The following is a 17,895-nucleotide window of genomic DNA, read 5'->3' as shown; positions in this document are numbered from 1 at the left end:
TTTTCATCTTTCCATCTATTACATTTTCTGCCCTTGGATAGTTTGGATAGTAAAACTTGGACAGTAAATATCTTCTACAGCCCACTCCCTCTTTCATGTCTTGCACCGTTCTCTCTCTACTCTGGTGAGCGTTTGCCAGGAAGGGAGGGGGATGAGTTATAAGAGGGCCAATGAGAGCTGCGGAGGTGTGCCTCTTGTGTGTCTGTAAATCCAGGAAGTGAACAGCAGCTTCAGCTGCCCACAGTTAAAATGTTTGCAGCCAGACTCAGTGGATTGAGATTTCCGCAGCATATTTGGCATGTACAGAAACAGTGTGTGTGTGTGTGTATATGGTATGTATGTGTAATATATATATACACACACATTCAAAGTGCTTCAGAATGGCCAAGATGTTTTCATTACAAATTGTGAGCTGGCCGAACTTCAGACAAAACCAATTTAATCTTAGAGGGGAAAACAGATTAGGGCCTCTCTAATGTTTTTCAAAGCTGTCGTTAAATCTGTGTATATTTTGTCTTTTCCGGTTACTCCCTTCCCCCTTATTAACATGCTAATGATTTTTTTTAAATAAGACTATTCTGTTTTCATTACCTTTTTTAGATGCAGTCATGTTATCACTAGGTCTCTGTGCAATGCAGGAAGATCGTGGCTGGTGGGAAGGGCCAGCAAGTTGCTGTACATAGCTTTCTGAAAACATCCCAACACGCTGCCTCAGTGTGGCTCAAGAGCCCTCAGCCCTGATGCAAGCAATAGGCTGGCCCCTTGTAGGAGTTATGCAAATGGATATTGTCTTCATGGGTGGGTATCAGTCTGGAAGAGTGGGAGTTTCCAGGCGGACCACCCTAGATAACGCCCCCACATATGATTCTAAGCCTCTATGATTGAAATAACTTTAATCCAATGACAGGCGCTGGCCAGGGACATTAAATCTGGTCAGGAAAGGGCCGATTTAGGTGTGGGCAACCTTCAGCACTCTAGCTGTCTCAAACTACAAGTCACAAGAATCTGATAGTGGCAGACATGACTCCCAGAAGCAGATGCATGATGGGATTTGTGTTTTACCAAAGCTAGAGTGTCAGATGTTTTCCCCGGGCTAGATCATGGATTTATTCCAGGTAGCAAATGAGGTGAACTCTCTCTGACTTCCACTTCTAAGGGAAATTGCTTTGAAAAGCTCACACTATACTTGGAATCGGACTAAGCATTTTTAGTACAGGACAGGAGCCTGTACTATTGTGCAGTACTGAAGGAAAGACTGGAGTTTGGCTTTAATGCCATGTGTTCACATTGCTTATATTCTCTCACTTCCTGTGAGGACATGAAATCTCTCCAGCGGAGGCACAGACAAAACACATATTGAATGAAGTAGAATAAGAGCTTAATAGAAAATGTTATAACTTGACATGTCCCAACTGATAATTTAAAATATTTAATGGGTACTGTTTGATTGGCTTTTCTATTTTCCCTTCATTTCACAAATTTCCTTTTTTAGGATAGTGGAGATTATCCTTTAACAATGCCTGGACCACACTGGAAGAAATTTCGCAGCAACTTCTGTGAGTTTATTGGTGTTCTGATCCGACAGTGCCAATACAGCATCATCTATGATGAGTATATGATGGACACTGTTATTTCACTGCTGACTGGCCTCTCTGACTCCCAGGTCCGAGCTTTCAGGCATACAAGCACACTTGCAGGTAAATGTTTTTGTTGCAATTCTACCTGTGCTTATAAACGGCAGAGGGATCCTGGCTTCTCTATTATAGTTTTTTTAACTAGTGTTTTTTATTTTAATGATGATTTTTAAATACCCTTCAGGTTTCCCTTCAGAGGCAGTTTGGGGGGATAGATCATGACGATCAGCAAAAACACTCTGCAGAAATAGGTTTTCTTTTTAAGGGGGAAAAATAAGCACACTGTGTCTGACACAATACAGTTCTTGAGCAGCCAATCCTTGGTCTGAGAAAGCAATCCAGCCTTGAGCAAATTTCGATAATTGTTTTGGAGAAATTAGACTTACACTGGAGGTCCTAAGGGCTCCAACAGTGGGAAACGATGGGGGAAAGGAACGTACAAACTGTGTATGTTTGCTATAAAACTTGTGGGCAAACTGTCATTTTCAAAAAAATTATGGTCTAAAGTATTTTTATTTATAAATGTTACAAAAAAAACAATTTTTCTTGGGCAGAGTTAAAGCGGAGTTCCACCCAGGAAAACAACATTTGGCCAAAAGTCCTAAAAAAATTAAATAAAAAAAAAGTGAAAAAAAAAAAAATTATACTCACCCGAAATACCTGTTGCTATGCGGAAGTCCGTAATCTGCCTCTTCGGCACCGCAGCATGTTTTCTTCGTCTTCTTCTCCTAGTGAATGGGGCGAATGGGTCCACATTTTTGTTCATAATGCAGTAACCCAAGTGACAGAATTCATATTAGTATGACTAAAGTAAGCCACAGATTATGCAATCTTCTTTACTTCAACTACAGGTTGAAGGAAAGCAAATTGCATGATTGCCCGTAAACTGTATTGATGGTGGGAATCTCTCCTGCAGTGCTATTTTCTGACAGCAGAAGGGTTGCCACACTGTCAAAATTAACCACTTCAGCCCTGGAAGGATTTTCCCCCTTAATGACAGGCCATTTTTTGCGACACTGCACTGCGTCGTTTTTAACTGACCATTGCGTGGTCATGCGACGTGATACCCAGACAATGGACGTAAATGGTGTATTTTGGTAGTTTGCGCAAAAGTTATAGCATCTACAAAATAGGGGATATCTAAAAAAAATGTTAATGCCATAAATCTTTATGGCATTAACATTTTTTTTTTATACTAGTAATGGCGGTGATCATCGATTTTTATCGGGACTGCTGCGGAGAGTTTGCGGAGAGTTTGACATATTTTGGGACCATTGACATCTATACAGCGATCAGTGCTATAAAACAATGCACAGAGTACTGTGTAAATATCACTGGTAGGGAAGGGGTTAAATGTGTTCCCTCAGTGTGTTTTACTGTATGGTGGTGTGAACAGACTATCTGTCTCTCCTCTCCTGGCAGAATCCGGGGTTTGTGTGTTTACACAAATCCCTGTGCCTGCGATTGCGCATGGCCGGCGGTCATAGTTTTGCACAAAATAAAACAGATGGGCTGGTTGTACAGAAATCGATCGACTTCAGTAAAACCAGCCTGCCCATAGATGGATCAAAATGTGGACGGTTCCTGCTGAACCTGTCCAACGTCGATCCGTCTGTGGTCGGCTTTCATCACACTTTATGCAGCTGTTCTCTAATTCGACTGTTTGTAGTAGAATAATTTTCTCTGTAAACAGTATCAGACTCTTCCGAAAAGTTCATCGCTGCTAAATAGTTAGAATTTGATTCCTTAATCTATGATTGTGATGGTGGGTTCTGTCTGGGACTACAGTTCATCTTTAAAAATTAGAAGGAAAAAAAAAAATCTTAAGTTCTTCTTTTGGAACATGTAATATGTTCCAGCAGCTGTAGCCTCTCTCCGTCTCCCCAGTGATCGGGGCGGACGTCTTCTGTGGGCACCCACTCTCACTGTTTGAAAAAATAAAATCTAGACCGTGTAGGGCTTTGACCAAGTCAGTCCTTTTCGGCTTGTAGTTTCAATGAACTACCATGGTCCTGCATGGCACCCGCAATCTGCTGATCGCGGGTGCATTTTTTTCTAGGCTCCAAGTGTAAAAAAAAGTGCACTTTTTTTTTTTTTTTTAATCTGCAAAAAGATGTGCTTTTATTTTTTTTATAAGGTGAAAGTATCCGTTAAGTGAGTGATGCAACGTCTAATTTACCAATGTTTAAGCATGCTAAAGTTTTTTTTAAAACTATAAGCATGCCTGCGATAAATAATTTTCCTAGTACTTTTTTCCTTACAGTACTTAAAGTATTTTGGGTAAGCTACAGCCATTATTTTAAATGGCAAATACTTGTTCTGTATTTTTTTACTTTTACTCTAGCTTATTATGCAAGTTACTGTTGAGTTTGAAGGGGATACCGAAGTATGCAGCTTTTCCACTGTAATGTATTCTACAGTGCCTCCTTGCATCGCTGTTTGTTTTCATGTTCAGTCAGCTCTGTGTCAGGGGCAGATTATAGCTATGAATATCTTTATACTACTGCCCCACACTGGTAAACTTTAGAACTTCGATATTGTAGATTTTAATGCATTTAACTACTTCAGCTCTCCCACCTGTTACACCATCTATGCACCAGAGTGAATTTTACTTTGCTGCTTTGAACCTATTTATTCAGAAATACATTTTTTAATATATTTTTTAAGGAAAAACGTTATTTTTGTTATCTTGCAGAAAATTTCTTTTTTAGAACAGACCTTAGACCAAAAAATATGGGTTTATTGTAAATCATTGCAAAGTTATTTTACATTTTTTTTATTTTTTTTATATTGCACTTTATTTTAATGTGACATTATGGCTAATAAGGGTGACAGAAGAACAGACAACCCCTGCAATTTCCACTGGTTTCACAGTCTGTGTATTTTATATCCTATCTTCCTTCATTTACAACTAAGTTTATCACTGCAGCTATCCATAAATGACACTGGGGTTTTTCTTTTACAAAAAGATTTATTGGCATTCAGACCAACAGTGCAGAAGACACTGGGGTTTTTCATCTGTTTGTATTTCACCTCGAGTGGAATATGAATGTATGGAACATTCTGGGTTTTGAGGAAAAGGGGGGGGAGATTATATATATATATATATATATATATATATATATATATATATATATATATATATATATATATATATATATATATATATATACATACACAATTTTTTTTTTTTTTTTTCAGTACCTCTGACAGGTGTGTGCCCAGTTCACACTCAATCGACTTTGGGGCTGCTTTCAGCATTTCTCCTGCAGCCAATGTCTTCAGTCAGGAATCCTTAGTTTTGTACCGGTTTTAGAAGGATTTGGTACAATAGTGGTCTGCCCCCACTGTGTCCTGCATGAACAAAGTGATTATCATATTGGTAGAGAATGCATTTGCCTTTAAAGTGGTGGTAAACTAGAACTTAAAACTTGTACTTATAAGATTTCTATACCTGTCTGTGGGTATCATAAATATGTCCTAAACCTGCACCATTTAGCAATGCTGTATCTTGACCTAGGGCGGCACTTTGCAAGGGGGCAGCAAAAATATATGTTGGGGTTATCTTTGACTATGAAACTTGTTTCTGAATTTTATATAACCACCATTATTGGGCAGAACCCCATCCCCAATGTGTGGTCAGATCAGCATTGCATGTCCAATAATCCTCAAATATGGAGTTAGCCCAACCCTATCTGCTGGCTGAATGTGATGTCATTTTGGGGTATTTTTTCAGGTGAATATGAGCATCCCCACCACTGGAAGTGCCTTTGTTATCACTTGGCACTTTCATTTGTTTTGACATCAGTTTGAGATGTTTCAGTGATCATTCAGAATCCATTGACAGGTGCACTTGACCTCCTCCTGACCTGCATTTACCTGTGCTTCATGCAGATTTTGCATTCCAATAGACTGGAGGTGGAGCTATAAGAGGAAAAGAAGTCTAAAGAGGAAGGGGTGTGGTTTACAGGTGACAGGTTGGGTCTTAAACAGGACATGGTTTGACCTTGACAGGAAGGGGTCTGTCATATTTAAATTGGGGAGTGCACGAGTTTAGTCAGGCCTAGAGCAGCACAAAACCTAAATAAACCACTGCCGTTTAGGAGATCTTCACATTGCACATTCCAGCATGCATGGGACACCATCATGGCTAGGCCATTCAAACGACTGGCGAAAGCAAACCCAAAAGGAAGACGGAGTGAAGATGGAAGCGCTAGGAGAGGTAACGACTCGGCTCTGGATAGCTCCATAAAAAAGGCAAGTCCTGTCCATATGTGCTAGTATGGGGTGCATACTAGCGCATTATGGCATAAACCTGCAGCAGCCTATTTAAAAAAATGTAAATAAGTCGGTAGCATTTACTACTACTTATTTACTACTACTAATGACCCAGCTGATAAGAGATTTAAAGTCCTCTCTAGAACTGGTCTCCTTGTCGGGCCATGCTCTTCACCCGCTCCTGCCTGTGACTGACTGAAGTAATTGTTTAATGCCCAACTCTGAGAAACTTTAAAATGTTCCCTTGCTTTGGGATGGTCAAAAAATGCAAGGGTTAACTGCTTGTCTAGGGCCCTTTTACTTACCTGATATGGCTCCCCCGACAGGTGGCACTGTCTTTGGCTTCACCATATCTATTGCAGGGCTATGGGCCTTGCATCAGTCTTGATGACGGCAGGACATAACGTTGACATCTCACTCTTTGATCACCACCCTATTCATTTCTCTGACTCCATTGGAACTGAATCTGTTTCTCTCTGCTATTCTTAAATTGCTTTTTGAACTCATTATAGACACTCCTCATTCTACTCTTACTCATAAGGTAGTTTTCCTTATAGCCATCAGGGTAGTTGTCTGAACGGATGGCCTTCTCCTTCAAGAAAGGGTTCTGGTTTTGCATAGCGACAAGGTTATGTTGAAGCCCCGGACATCCTTCTTGCCTAAAATAGTTTCTGCTTTTGACTTCAAGCACAGCACTTTTCTTCTAATTCTCTGTCTCGCTAACCTATAGGACATTTTCCTTCACTGACTGCATGTGGTTCAGACTGTGAAAGCCTGTCGTCGACCACTGCTTTTTTTTTTTTTTTTTAGAAATCTGATTCGCTTTTTGTCATTTCTGATGGTCCTGATAAGGTTTCACCAGCATTTTTCCATCCTGATACTTGAGACCATCATACATGCTATAGGTCTAGGATATCAGGTCCCACCCTTTCCTACCAAGGCACTATGCTAGATCTGAGTGCTTTCTTGGTCTTTTCTAACTCAAGCTCTACCATACTTTTTTTTTTTTTTTGTCGTCACACTTCAGACTCAACCTCATAGAGTGACCGTTATATGCTCATGTTCTGCGTACCAGCCCATTGCATCTCTATATTGGTTTTGCATCATTAGTGTCGCTTCTTCTTGTGTTTTTTTTTTTTCCCTTTTCCTTTTTTTAAAGGATATTGTTAATTATATCTCCTTTTGCTTGAAAAAGCATAAAAGTTTACAGTTACATATTCGCCCCCTTATCCTACCCCTCCCTCCCTCCCCCCTATCTCACCAAAAACAATCTCTTATACCTCTAATTCGCTCTAATTTTCTGCTAATATGTCTTAAGTATCTTCTCTTAAATTTTCTGCGTAACTCCATGATTTCTTAAAGGTCCTCCAGTTATCCCATTTCGTGGTTTGTAAAATGTTACCCTCTAAGCCCTCTTTCAGTTCTTCCATTTATAAGTTTCTTCAACCGCATCTACCCATTCCCAAATTAAGGGGCACTCCACCTCTTGCCACCTCCTTGGGATAAGTCTCTTGGCGGCATTGAGTAAATGTGGTACAAGTGTTTTCCCATAACTTTTTATGCCTTCTTCCCCCCCATGAAATAGGACGACCCATGGGTCCATCTTGATCTTTTTCTTCGTGATCTCTTCCACGCAGACCAATATTTTTTCCCAATACCTCTTAACCTTGGGGCATCCCCACCAGAGGTGTGCCATATTACCATACTTATGAGACTGTCACCTGGTTCTGCCTATCCCTCAGGATCCCTGAATGTGAAATATTCCTGTGTCCCTTAATGGACAAGAAAAAAAAGATTTTTGTACCATAAAATCTTTTTCCTCCTCCATTGAAGAGGCATAAATCTTAGCCCTCTGTTTATGATCATGCTCTCGCTACTGTTTTGCTAAAAAAAAGTGTCTTGCTAGTAGTAGAAGAGATTATCCTTGGCCAGCCTGTAGTTTTTTGTTTTCTGGTGTCCAGTCCTACTTGGGTGACAGTATAACCCAAAGCTGAAAGTTTTCGGTCTCCCTCAATGGACTCCCAAGAAAAGGATTTTAGGGCGAGTACAAAAATCCCATATTGGCAGAGTAGTTTGTGTAATATTTGTAATGTGTGTACTTTTCATAGTATATTAGTATCGCCATAATTCGGAGGTGGTGTTCTGTAGTAAATTAACAAATATGCAGGATTGTTTAACTACTTGCTAGACATGACATTGTATAAAATATTGATGTTTTAATTTGACAATATTTGCTGTTTTTTGCTTACAATAAATACATTAATTTAAGAATATGAGTATGATGCTTCCATTTTCCTTTTCATTAAAGTGGAGTTCCACCCATAAATATAACATTACATCAGTAGTTTTAAAAAAAAATGTCATTAGTCCTTTAAGATTTTTTTTTTTTTTTTTTAGATGCCTTCAAAGTGTTGTTGCTAGGCAGAATAGTTAATCTTCCCTCTTCCTGCACCTAGGTGCTTAAGCTTCCTAACCTACACCGCACAGACTGCTGGGAATGTAGAGGGTGTAACTTTCCAGGAGTCTGTGCACTCCCCAGTCTCGAACAATCATGTGACTTGGACAGTACAGGTGCTGAAACCTGATCTGAAACCTATTACACTGCTTGTGCAGCACTGAGCATGTGCGAGATCTGCAAGGCTGAAATCCAGGAAGTCATACAGTCTGGCTTCATGATGCCCACACTTAAGATGGCCCCAGTCAATTTCTATTTTATAAAGTGTCTAAATGCTGTAACAACCTAACAAAACGGACCTTAGTTTACAGACTAACTTTACTAGAATACATTAAGCTTGTGTATTACAGGGGTATTTATATATAAAGAGTGAAATTGTGGCCGGGACTCCGCTTTAAGTTAAAGTACCTGAAAGGAAACTTATATTAGAGTGTGTATCTTAAGTGATCATACATTTTAAGTGATTTTTACTATTTTTTACATGCCTGCTTTTTCTGATTTTTATTATATTAAAAGTAGATATTGTATTGGATAAACCACTAGAGGTAAAGAGGTTACCCATTACAGTGGGTGTAACACTGGATATAAAATATCAGCCTCATAGAGGGTGAGTTTTTAATTCAATCACAGACTTCTGCAGCGCTGTAAAGCAGAAATCAAAGCCTTCATATGTTCTTTAAACATTTAAGGACCGCCTCCTGCACATTTGCGTCGGCAGAATGGCACGGCTGGGCACAGGCATAGTACGTCACATTTAAGTGCCTAGCCGTGGCTCGCGCGCGTCCCAGTCCAAAGCTCCGTGACCTGATCGCCGCCGGTGCCCCGCGATCGGTCACAGGAGCTGAAGAACTGGGAGAGGTGTGTGTGTGTGTGTAAACACACCTTCCCCGTTCTTCACAGTGGCAATGTCACTGATCGTCTGTTCCCTGATATAGGGAAAGGCGATCAGTGACGTCACACGTCCAGCCCCGGCCCCCCTACAGTTAGAAACACATATGATGTCACACATAACCCCTACAGCGCCCTAGTGGTTAACTCCTAAACTACAATTGTCATTTTCACAGTAAACAATGCATTTTTATAGCACTTTTTGCTGTGAAAATGACAATGGTTCCAAAATTGTCCGATGTGTCCACCATAATGCCGCAGTCACGAAGAAAATCGCTGATCGCCGCCATTAGTAGTAAAAAATAAATAAAATGTTTATAAAAATGCCATAAAACTATCCCCTATTTTGTAAACGCTATAAATTTTGCGCAAACCAATCGTTAAACGCTTATTGCAATTTTTTTTTTTTTTTTTACCAAAAATATGTAGAATACGTATCCGCCTAAACTGAGAATTTTTTTTTTTTTATATCTTTTTTGGGGGTTTTATAGCAAAAAGTAAAAAATATTGATTTTTGTTCAAAATTGTCGCTCTATTTTTGTTTATAGTGCAAAAAATAAAAACCGCAGAGGTGATCAAATACCATCAAAAGAAAGCTCTATTTGTGGGGAAAAAAGGACGCAGATTTTGTTTGGGAGCCACATTGCACGAATCGCAAAAACTGGCCAGGTCCTTTACCTGCGTAATGGTCTGGGTCTTAAGTGGTTAAAAAATACTATCTACATGTACATATATGATTAGAACAGTAATCTACAAATATGGATCTCTTTCCATACCTTAAACTTGTTGAACAAGTTGAAGCCCGAAGAGCACTAGAGGTGTCCTTCAGTGGAAGCAGGAGGCCAATTATGTTGGATGACTGGTGCTATATATTTCATCCTTCGAAAAAAAAGCAGACATTCTGCAAGGAATGCTTTCTATAGCTCGGATAGTGTTTTATAAATTATTTAGAGCCTCTTTACTCTCTACTTATTTTTTAATTTGTTACAATACATTTTTATGTGTTTTACATGCAGTTGCGTTACACAGTCTTTCTGGAAATGTTAAACTTTTAATTGCTACTTCATCAATTTTTAATTCTGGGAATAAAAATAAGACTGTTTTTCTTCCTAAAATTGCAGCAATGAAGTTGATGACCGCACTAGTGAATGTTGCCCTTAACTTGAGTATTCACCAGGATAACACTCAGCGGCAGTACGAAGCAGAGCGGAACAAAATGATTGGCAAAAGAGCAAACGAGAGGCTTGAGCTGCTTCTACAAAAACGAAAAGAGGTATGCCTTATCTGCACACTTTGGTCTTGTTTACACCTGCTTTGCTCTCTGTTTAAAACAATAAATACATTTTTTATTGGAAAACCATGGTACACATAAAAATCCACATGTAAAATAACAAAGTGACTTGATACAGACCTAGGAGGAAACAAGCATAGATCCCATAGCTAGCCTTCAAGATAAATAGTAATTGCAAATACCCCATGGTGGGCATCAACACTCATTTACAGTATCCTATAGGAAGTGTGACAAGAGGGGCTCAAACATGCACCGCACAGATGGAGGAACAAAGACCATCCTTCCTTATGCCGTCCATGGCAGCCACACCCTGTCAAATTTTTAGGGCAATTTTTGCTGATGTATGTCATTTTATACATAAGTGCCACATTTATAGCGTTTTACCACAAGACAATGGGGGGGGGGGGGGGGTGGAGGAGGAGACTGGCAATTCCACTTAAAGACAACCTCTCTTAGTGTAGTACAACAAGTAAAAGATTAACAGTTTGGTACATCTAGGCCTTTGATCATCATCGTTCACCCCTAATGGCAGCAACTCCGGGTTGACCGGAAGGTCCAGATGGGAATTTACAATATCAATCACCAATCAGGTCCAGAACATGTGCATATACCTGCTTTTCTCTTTGAAGAGCATTTGACATGTAGTGAGGAGACGTTGTATTGCCACCCCACTGCCAGTTTTAACTTCCTAAATACAGGACAATCGCTTACATTGCAGGGCGGTTCCAGCGCAGCTCCATGCAGCACGCCCGAAATACAATTCCTGCTTTAAAGCGAAGTATCCTGCCTACTGCCCGTGTACACCCCTGCAACTGTCTCTGCAGAAAATAGGGGAACAGTTGAGGGATGACAAAAATGCGGCTCAACTGTGGGGTTTTATCGCCCCCAATAGCAAGTGTAAATGAGCCCCTATTCATTCAAAGCTTTGGTTGCCCTGCACAGTACATTGGCCTAAAGTAGGCAGGTAAAATTAGAGTAGCATGTCAGTTAACAGAAACATTTTTGTTTTTCTCCCTGCTGTGTTTAACCAAGGGTGGCCAGTCAAGGCAAAAAAATGGTGAAAAAAAAGCTATAAATTGTATTTGTTATGCTTTATTGCTTCCTCTATTGAACTTTGCATTGGTACACATTTGCAAACGATGCAGGACCTTTTTCACCAATCATGTGACACAATCTTAAGCTTATTAAATGTATATTCCAGCTAAAATGGAATTTAAATAATGAGATGCATACTCTACCTGCTGAGTAGTTCAGGTTTTCACCCAAACGTTGTATGGTGCCAGTCCACCCAGCCTCATTTTCCTGAAATCTGATCATTCTAGAACACACTCACTGGTGATGATGAAATATCATCCTTCCTTTCTCCTACACAAAAGAAAAATACATGACTACATTTCTTCCAAACGCCTATTATATGTAAACCTACCTTGAGTGTTTGAATGATGAAGTGATCAGTGATGAAGGAAGCTGGAAAAAAGTTATTGCAGCACAGGTTTTAGGAGGTACATATCTACTTCCCCTGAAGTTGCCCTTGTATAGTTTTCTTACTCTGCATGGTAATACACAGAGCTCAGATAAATGTAAACTGAGTGAAATTTCTGATTGGAATACAGCAGGTCACTGAATGCTTTTGTTTGTTTTCAGTAGCTAGTTTAGTTTTGCATGCACAAGGAGTGGAAGTACATACAACGGAAACTTCTTTTTTTATCTGTTGACGTACACAGACTTCAAACTGGCTTGTTTTATCGTGATAATGTGATTATGTTTTGGCACATCTCGAGGGGGGGAAAAAATCACACAAACACTTGTAGGTAATGACAAACTATAACATGTAACGCGAGTACTTGGCTATAGATGACTTGTGTTCGCCCCCGTATGAGACTGACTATTCCAAGTTTTTTGGCTGTGGCATACTGTATACAGGACTAGTGAGCAACGACCAATGGTAACTTTTTTTGCAATGGCATTCCTTTAGCATTAGGTTAAAGAGGAAGTAAACCCTCTCTTGAAAAAAAAAAAAAAACCTGAAAGACAAAGGCATAATGAGCTAGTATGACGACAAAGCCCCCACATCGGTCCACGGACACCGCCGCCATGGTACCCGGAGTGACTTCTGGGATATCGCTGCTCCGGCGCTGTGACTGGCCGAAGCAGCAATGACGTCACTCCCGCGCATTCGCGTGCAAGCAGGCAGTGACGGCATGATCGCCTTCACTAGCGGTACAATAAGTGCACATGCGCTGTAGACATCAGTGCTGTCTTTCTTGCAAATATCTCCTTAACCGTGCAGGTTAAAAAGATATTTCTTGCACCTACAAGCAAGCCTTAATCTAGGCTTACCTGTAGGTCAAAGTGGACTGTAAGGGTTTACAACCACTTTAAAGTGTTAGTAAAGTCACTGTGACTTTACATGTATCTAATGCAGATATGCTGCCATTAACAAAACTGTATGTGTTAGAAATTAAAAGGCTTAATACAGTTTCTGACAATGTAGCTGTGCGGTCATGTGATCCCCCTGTACTGGTCAGTCTCGATATACTGAGAGAAGCAGGAGGGGCTGAGATTCCCCTGTGACATCAGCCGGCCAGCAGAGGGGAATATCCGCCCCTTCTGCTTCTCCCCATAGATCTGGGCTGGCCAGCTCAGGGAATCACGGTGTCAAACTATTTTGCCCTTTCTTTTCTAACAAACGCTTGGTTTTGTTAATGGCTACATATCTGCATGTGATACTGATATATGCTGCATTATGCAGCGCAATAGAGGTGGAGGGGCGGGGAGGAAACGCTTTCATGCTTACAGGGAGGGGAGACAGACTGTCACAGGATAGACCAGAGCTGCGAACGATAGAGGCGTGTATACTGACCAAGGTAATCAAGGCTCAGCAGCAATGATTATCGTGGTCAGCAGAGGCAGGGGACTCACAAACTTTCAGGATCAACCAGGTTTTTACCAGTTGGGAAGAGAAGAATTGCACTGCACAAGCACTGTGCTGCTGTTCATGCCTTAAAGAAACATGATCTTGTTTTTTTTTGTTTGGGTGACAAACGCTTTAATGTGGTTGTAAACCCAAATAAAAACAATGAGAAAAAAAAACCTGCAAGACCGGCATAATGAGCTGGTATGCATAGCATACTAGCTCATTATGTATTACCTCAGATCGAAGCCCCAGCTGCCGACATCTCTCCCGGCGCTTATTTCTGGGTATCGCGGCTCCAGTGCTGTGATTGGCCGGAGCCACGATGTCACACCAACGCATGCATGCAGGAGTCGCCGGTAACGGTACACGGACTGACGCGATGGCACATGGGTGTCATTGCTTCCGTTTGCCCCAGTGCGCATGTGCCGATTAGGGGATATCTCCTAAACGTGCAAGTTTAGGAGATATCCTGGGTAGCTACAGGTAAGCCTTAATATAGGCTTACCTGTAGTATAAAGTGCTTGTAAAGGGTTTACAGTCACTTTAAGGTAAAAATATCCTTATAGCCTTAATCTTGTTTTGGAGGCATTCTTGTACGTTGGTGAGCCACAATCAATGGAAAAATGTACTTCTCCAGGAGTTATGCTGCTACCTACAGGAAGTTTGGACACTGGCAAACAAATTAAATTGTAGGCCAATCAAGGATAACTTGTCATACTAGCATGCTTCAGTGTTTTGCTAGTTTCCTTGGAGGATGTCTTATTTTTGGATGCTTAGACAGCCTGCACCTCAGATGCTTTGTGCAGGAAATGGTTTCCAGTGTGCTGCTTGCTAGAGTTTTGCTCACAGGCCAATCTTCAGTTCGCTCCCAACCTACCTGTGTCTGCACAGATTAGCGGATCTCCACGTAGCACTAGCAGGTCTTCTGGATCATTGTATCATTGCCCCAGTTCCTGTGGAATAAACGCTTCAAAGGTTTTAATCCAACTTGTTTGCGGTTCCCAATCCCAAAGAGGGTATTTGCCCTATTTTAGATCTCAAATCTCTGAATGTCTCATTCAAGCTCAGAATCCGCCAGGACTGTTATTGCCTCCCTTCACCAGGGAGGTCCTATTTGCACATCCTGATGGATCCTCAGGATTTGTGCCCTCATGGCATTTGGTTGCTCAGGATACTACTTTTAGCTCACAAGCTGATTTCTTTGGGATGGCATGTCCTTCAGCTGCCCCTCACCATGTCTCCTGTGCTACTTAGCTGTGTTTCTTCCCTGGGTTTCCTGAACCCCACATCCTGGGACCCCCATTCATCTTCTAGTGAGGAGTTGCCCTTGGGAGATATTCCCACTAAAAAAATCAATTTTCCTCATGGGAATTTTTGTATCCTCTTCCCATAGCACCAATTCTCTAAGGCTTTTCCATTTTGTAGGCCTATTCTCAGTGATTACACTTTACTGAGGTCTCGACCTCCAAGATTGACTTCTTGGTCCACCTATTATTGAAAGCTCAAACAGACCATTGTTAAAGCCTCTGATCTCAAGGATCAGGTTTCATCCTATTCTGCCAGAGTACAGGTACTCTACTAGATCTGTGAGTGCCTCTTGGGCTTTTTGGCAACATGGTACAGTTTCCCAGATTTTCAAGGCTGCCACTTGGTGCTCTGTTCATGTGTTTTCTAAGTTCTGCCAGATAGATATTTAGGCCTTCTCTTGTGCCAGCTTAGATAGACTTGGAGTTGCCAGTGGTCCCTGGTTTTTGTTTTTATTAGGTCTGTTAGCACATGTTTGTTTGCTGCTCACCTCTCAGTTGGAGTCCCTTTGAAAGTCTTCCATTGGAGTGCACAGGTTCTGCCCCTCTATTTCTGATCATGCTCTCAGCGCTGTTTTGCTACAAAACTTGGACTTGCTGATAGTGGAGGGGTTATTCTGTTTAAACCTTCTGTAGGTAGTAGTAGGTTCCAAAAAATGTCTTATGTTGAGTATTGGTGTCAGGAAGCTAGTTGTTGGGTAATTTGGACAGGGTATACTCCACAATCCTCATTAAATTAGTAAGTGTAATGCCCGGCGGGTGTGGAGATGTGACTCTGTGTATATCTTGCTGCATTCATGCGTTCCTTGATCATCCGATTGAGGGCGAATACTGATGAGCAATATGTAAGCACATTCTTTCCCTGGAAGCCCAGGTTCTGAATCTGGGGAAGCAACTGTCTCTCCATAGTAAAGGAGAGCCAGGAACGTACACCGCTGGGGCCAGCACAGAGGCGGGTGGAGACAAAGGTGCAGGCACTAGGAAAGAGCGAATAGGTGACAGTCAGGAATGGTAGAGGGGTAAGTGCCAGGGAGGCCGATCCAGGGCTGGAGCATCCCAATAAGTACGCTCCATTGAGTGACATTGGTAAAACCAGTCAGGGACCAGCACTGCTGGAGCTGGGGCACTCTCCTAGCTGCCGGGGGAAGAACTCCATCAGTGAGAGTGGGGGGAAGGGAAAGGATAACTTTTTTGCAGAAGGGAGTTTAACAAGACATGTGGCCACTCATTAAAATTAGAAGAAAAGAGGTTTAACCGTAAACTACGTAGAGGGTTCTTTACTGTAAGAGAAGCAAGGATGTTGAATTCCCTTCCACAGGCAGTGGTCTCAGCGAGGGGGCATTGATGGTTCAAGAAACTATTGGATAAGCACCTGAACGACCACAACATACAGGGATATACAAAGTAATACTGACATATAATCACACAGGTTGGACTTGATGGACGTGTGTCTTTTTTTCAACCTCACCTACTATGTAACTATGTGGAGTACAAAATTCTATTTTGCACTTCTCCCTGACCAAGGTTATTTGTTTTATTTGTACTAGGCCATTTTTACTTTAAGGTTATTTTACATGTTAAAAACTCTTATTTAACAGCTTCAGGAAAACCAGGATGAAATAGAAAATATGATGAATTCCATTTTCAAGGGCATCTTCGTTCACAGATACAGGTAATTCATTGTTAAATGTGATAGTATGATTGCATTAAAGTACCTCTGTCATGAGAGAAATATTTAATCACTGCCTCAGAGCAACTAAAGAGATGAGAAACTTTAACTTCATGACTTTTATTTACTGTGTGCTTGTTTCTTGTCTGATGACAAGCAGAACTACCTTTTGCAGGAAGCATCAAGAAATAAAAGCCAATATGTATCTCCCACAATAGGAGCTTTAAAGACCTGTATGCTGGTTAGATGCACTTTTTTGTTTTCATTTTTTTATCAAGTTTTTTCCTTGCAAATTTATCTTTCTTCAGAGACGCCATTGCTGAGATCCGAGCAATCTGCATTGAGGAAATAGGAGTGTGGATGAAAATGTATAGCGACGCTTTCCTCAATGACAGCTACCTAAAGTATGTGGGCTGGACACTTCATGATCGAGTGAGTTCTAGAATAAAGATGTAACTGACAAATTGTTTGTAACAAGCTTGGCACACAGTTTTAAAGAGACCTGGTCAATAGACTACTCATTTCAACAAAAATCTTTCAATAGATTATATGTGGCTTTAACTTGTTTAATGCATGTTAAATGCCCTCTGAGATTGTTGCTAGGCACCACTATTATGGATGGGATGTTAGAAGACAGAGGGCTATGGACTGCAGGGAGGGATGGATTTGTGTTAAGGAATGGACTAAGCTAAAGTAGTCACATTTTCTGGTAAGTTCAAAGGCACATTGCAAGTAAAAATAATAATAATAAATCGTGGAACGGAATAATACTGCAAGTAAGCATTTAAATGTGTTTTTTTTTTTTTGTGCTTTTCCTTGCAAGGTTTTTAACCTGCAAATGTAACTGATAGTGATAGAAATCAAGTCATGAAAGAAATCAAATCTATTCTTCTAAGTGTGTTTGCTGCACAACACTTACTGCATTCACTGTGATAAAATAGAGAATGTCACAAGGAGCACTCTACATATATTTATGCTGAAATCTTCATGGTGTGAATCATTTTTCTTAACTGAAAACTCTAGTCATTGCTAGTATGTGAGGACAGTGACTGCTAGTGATCCTGAGTAGTCTATATATTGTACAAATATGCACCAATTTGTAAAATAGACAGTTTGTTTCCCCCCTTGGTAATCTGTCAGGACTGTTGGTATTTTTCCCTATCAGATTTGAGAGCAGCTGATTCTTGTTACCCTTGTGAAACAGGGCTATTATGTAGCCAGACTGACAATTCTACTTGGTTTTCAAGTGAACTTTTGCGATAATGGATTTAAAGTGATACTAAAGTCTTCTGTTTGTTATTTTTAAAGGAAGAAAAAAAAAAAACATGTTATAGTTACCTGCTCTGTGCAGTTGGTTTGTACAGAGCAGCCCAGATCCTCCTCCCGGGTTCCTGGTCGGAGCTCCTGCCCCTCCCTCCTGTTTAGTGCCCACAGCAATCGGCTTGCTATGGGGGCACGG

General features: G+C 40.8%; 1 protein-coding gene across 3 annotated transcripts in view; it reads left to right on the top strand.

The window, feature by feature from the left end:
• The window catches only part of STAG1 (stromal antigen 1), a 222,300-nt gene that overhangs the window by 124,013 nt on the left and 80,392 nt on the right, over nt 1-17,895 (top strand). For all 3 annotated transcript variants that reach the window (XM_040348710.1, XM_040348711.1, XM_040348712.1), the window contains 4 exons: nt 1,493-1,697; nt 10,377-10,528; nt 16,366-16,439; nt 16,745-16,868. In XM_040348710.1, the coding sequence (XP_040204644.1) occupies nt 1,493-1,697; nt 10,377-10,528; nt 16,366-16,439; nt 16,745-16,868 (555 nt within the window). The remainder of the gene's footprint in view (nt 1-1,492; nt 1,698-10,376; nt 10,529-16,365; nt 16,440-16,744; nt 16,869-17,895) is intronic.

Source organism: Rana temporaria, chromosome 4 (assembly GCF_905171775.1).
Source record: "Rana temporaria chromosome 4, aRanTem1.1, whole genome shotgun sequence".
In the NCBI taxonomy this organism is placed as follows: domain Eukaryota; kingdom Metazoa; phylum Chordata; class Amphibia; order Anura; family Ranidae; genus Rana; species Rana temporaria.
The sequence above is the reverse complement of the archived record's forward strand: the minus strand, read 5'-3'. Positions and strand labels throughout refer to the sequence as shown.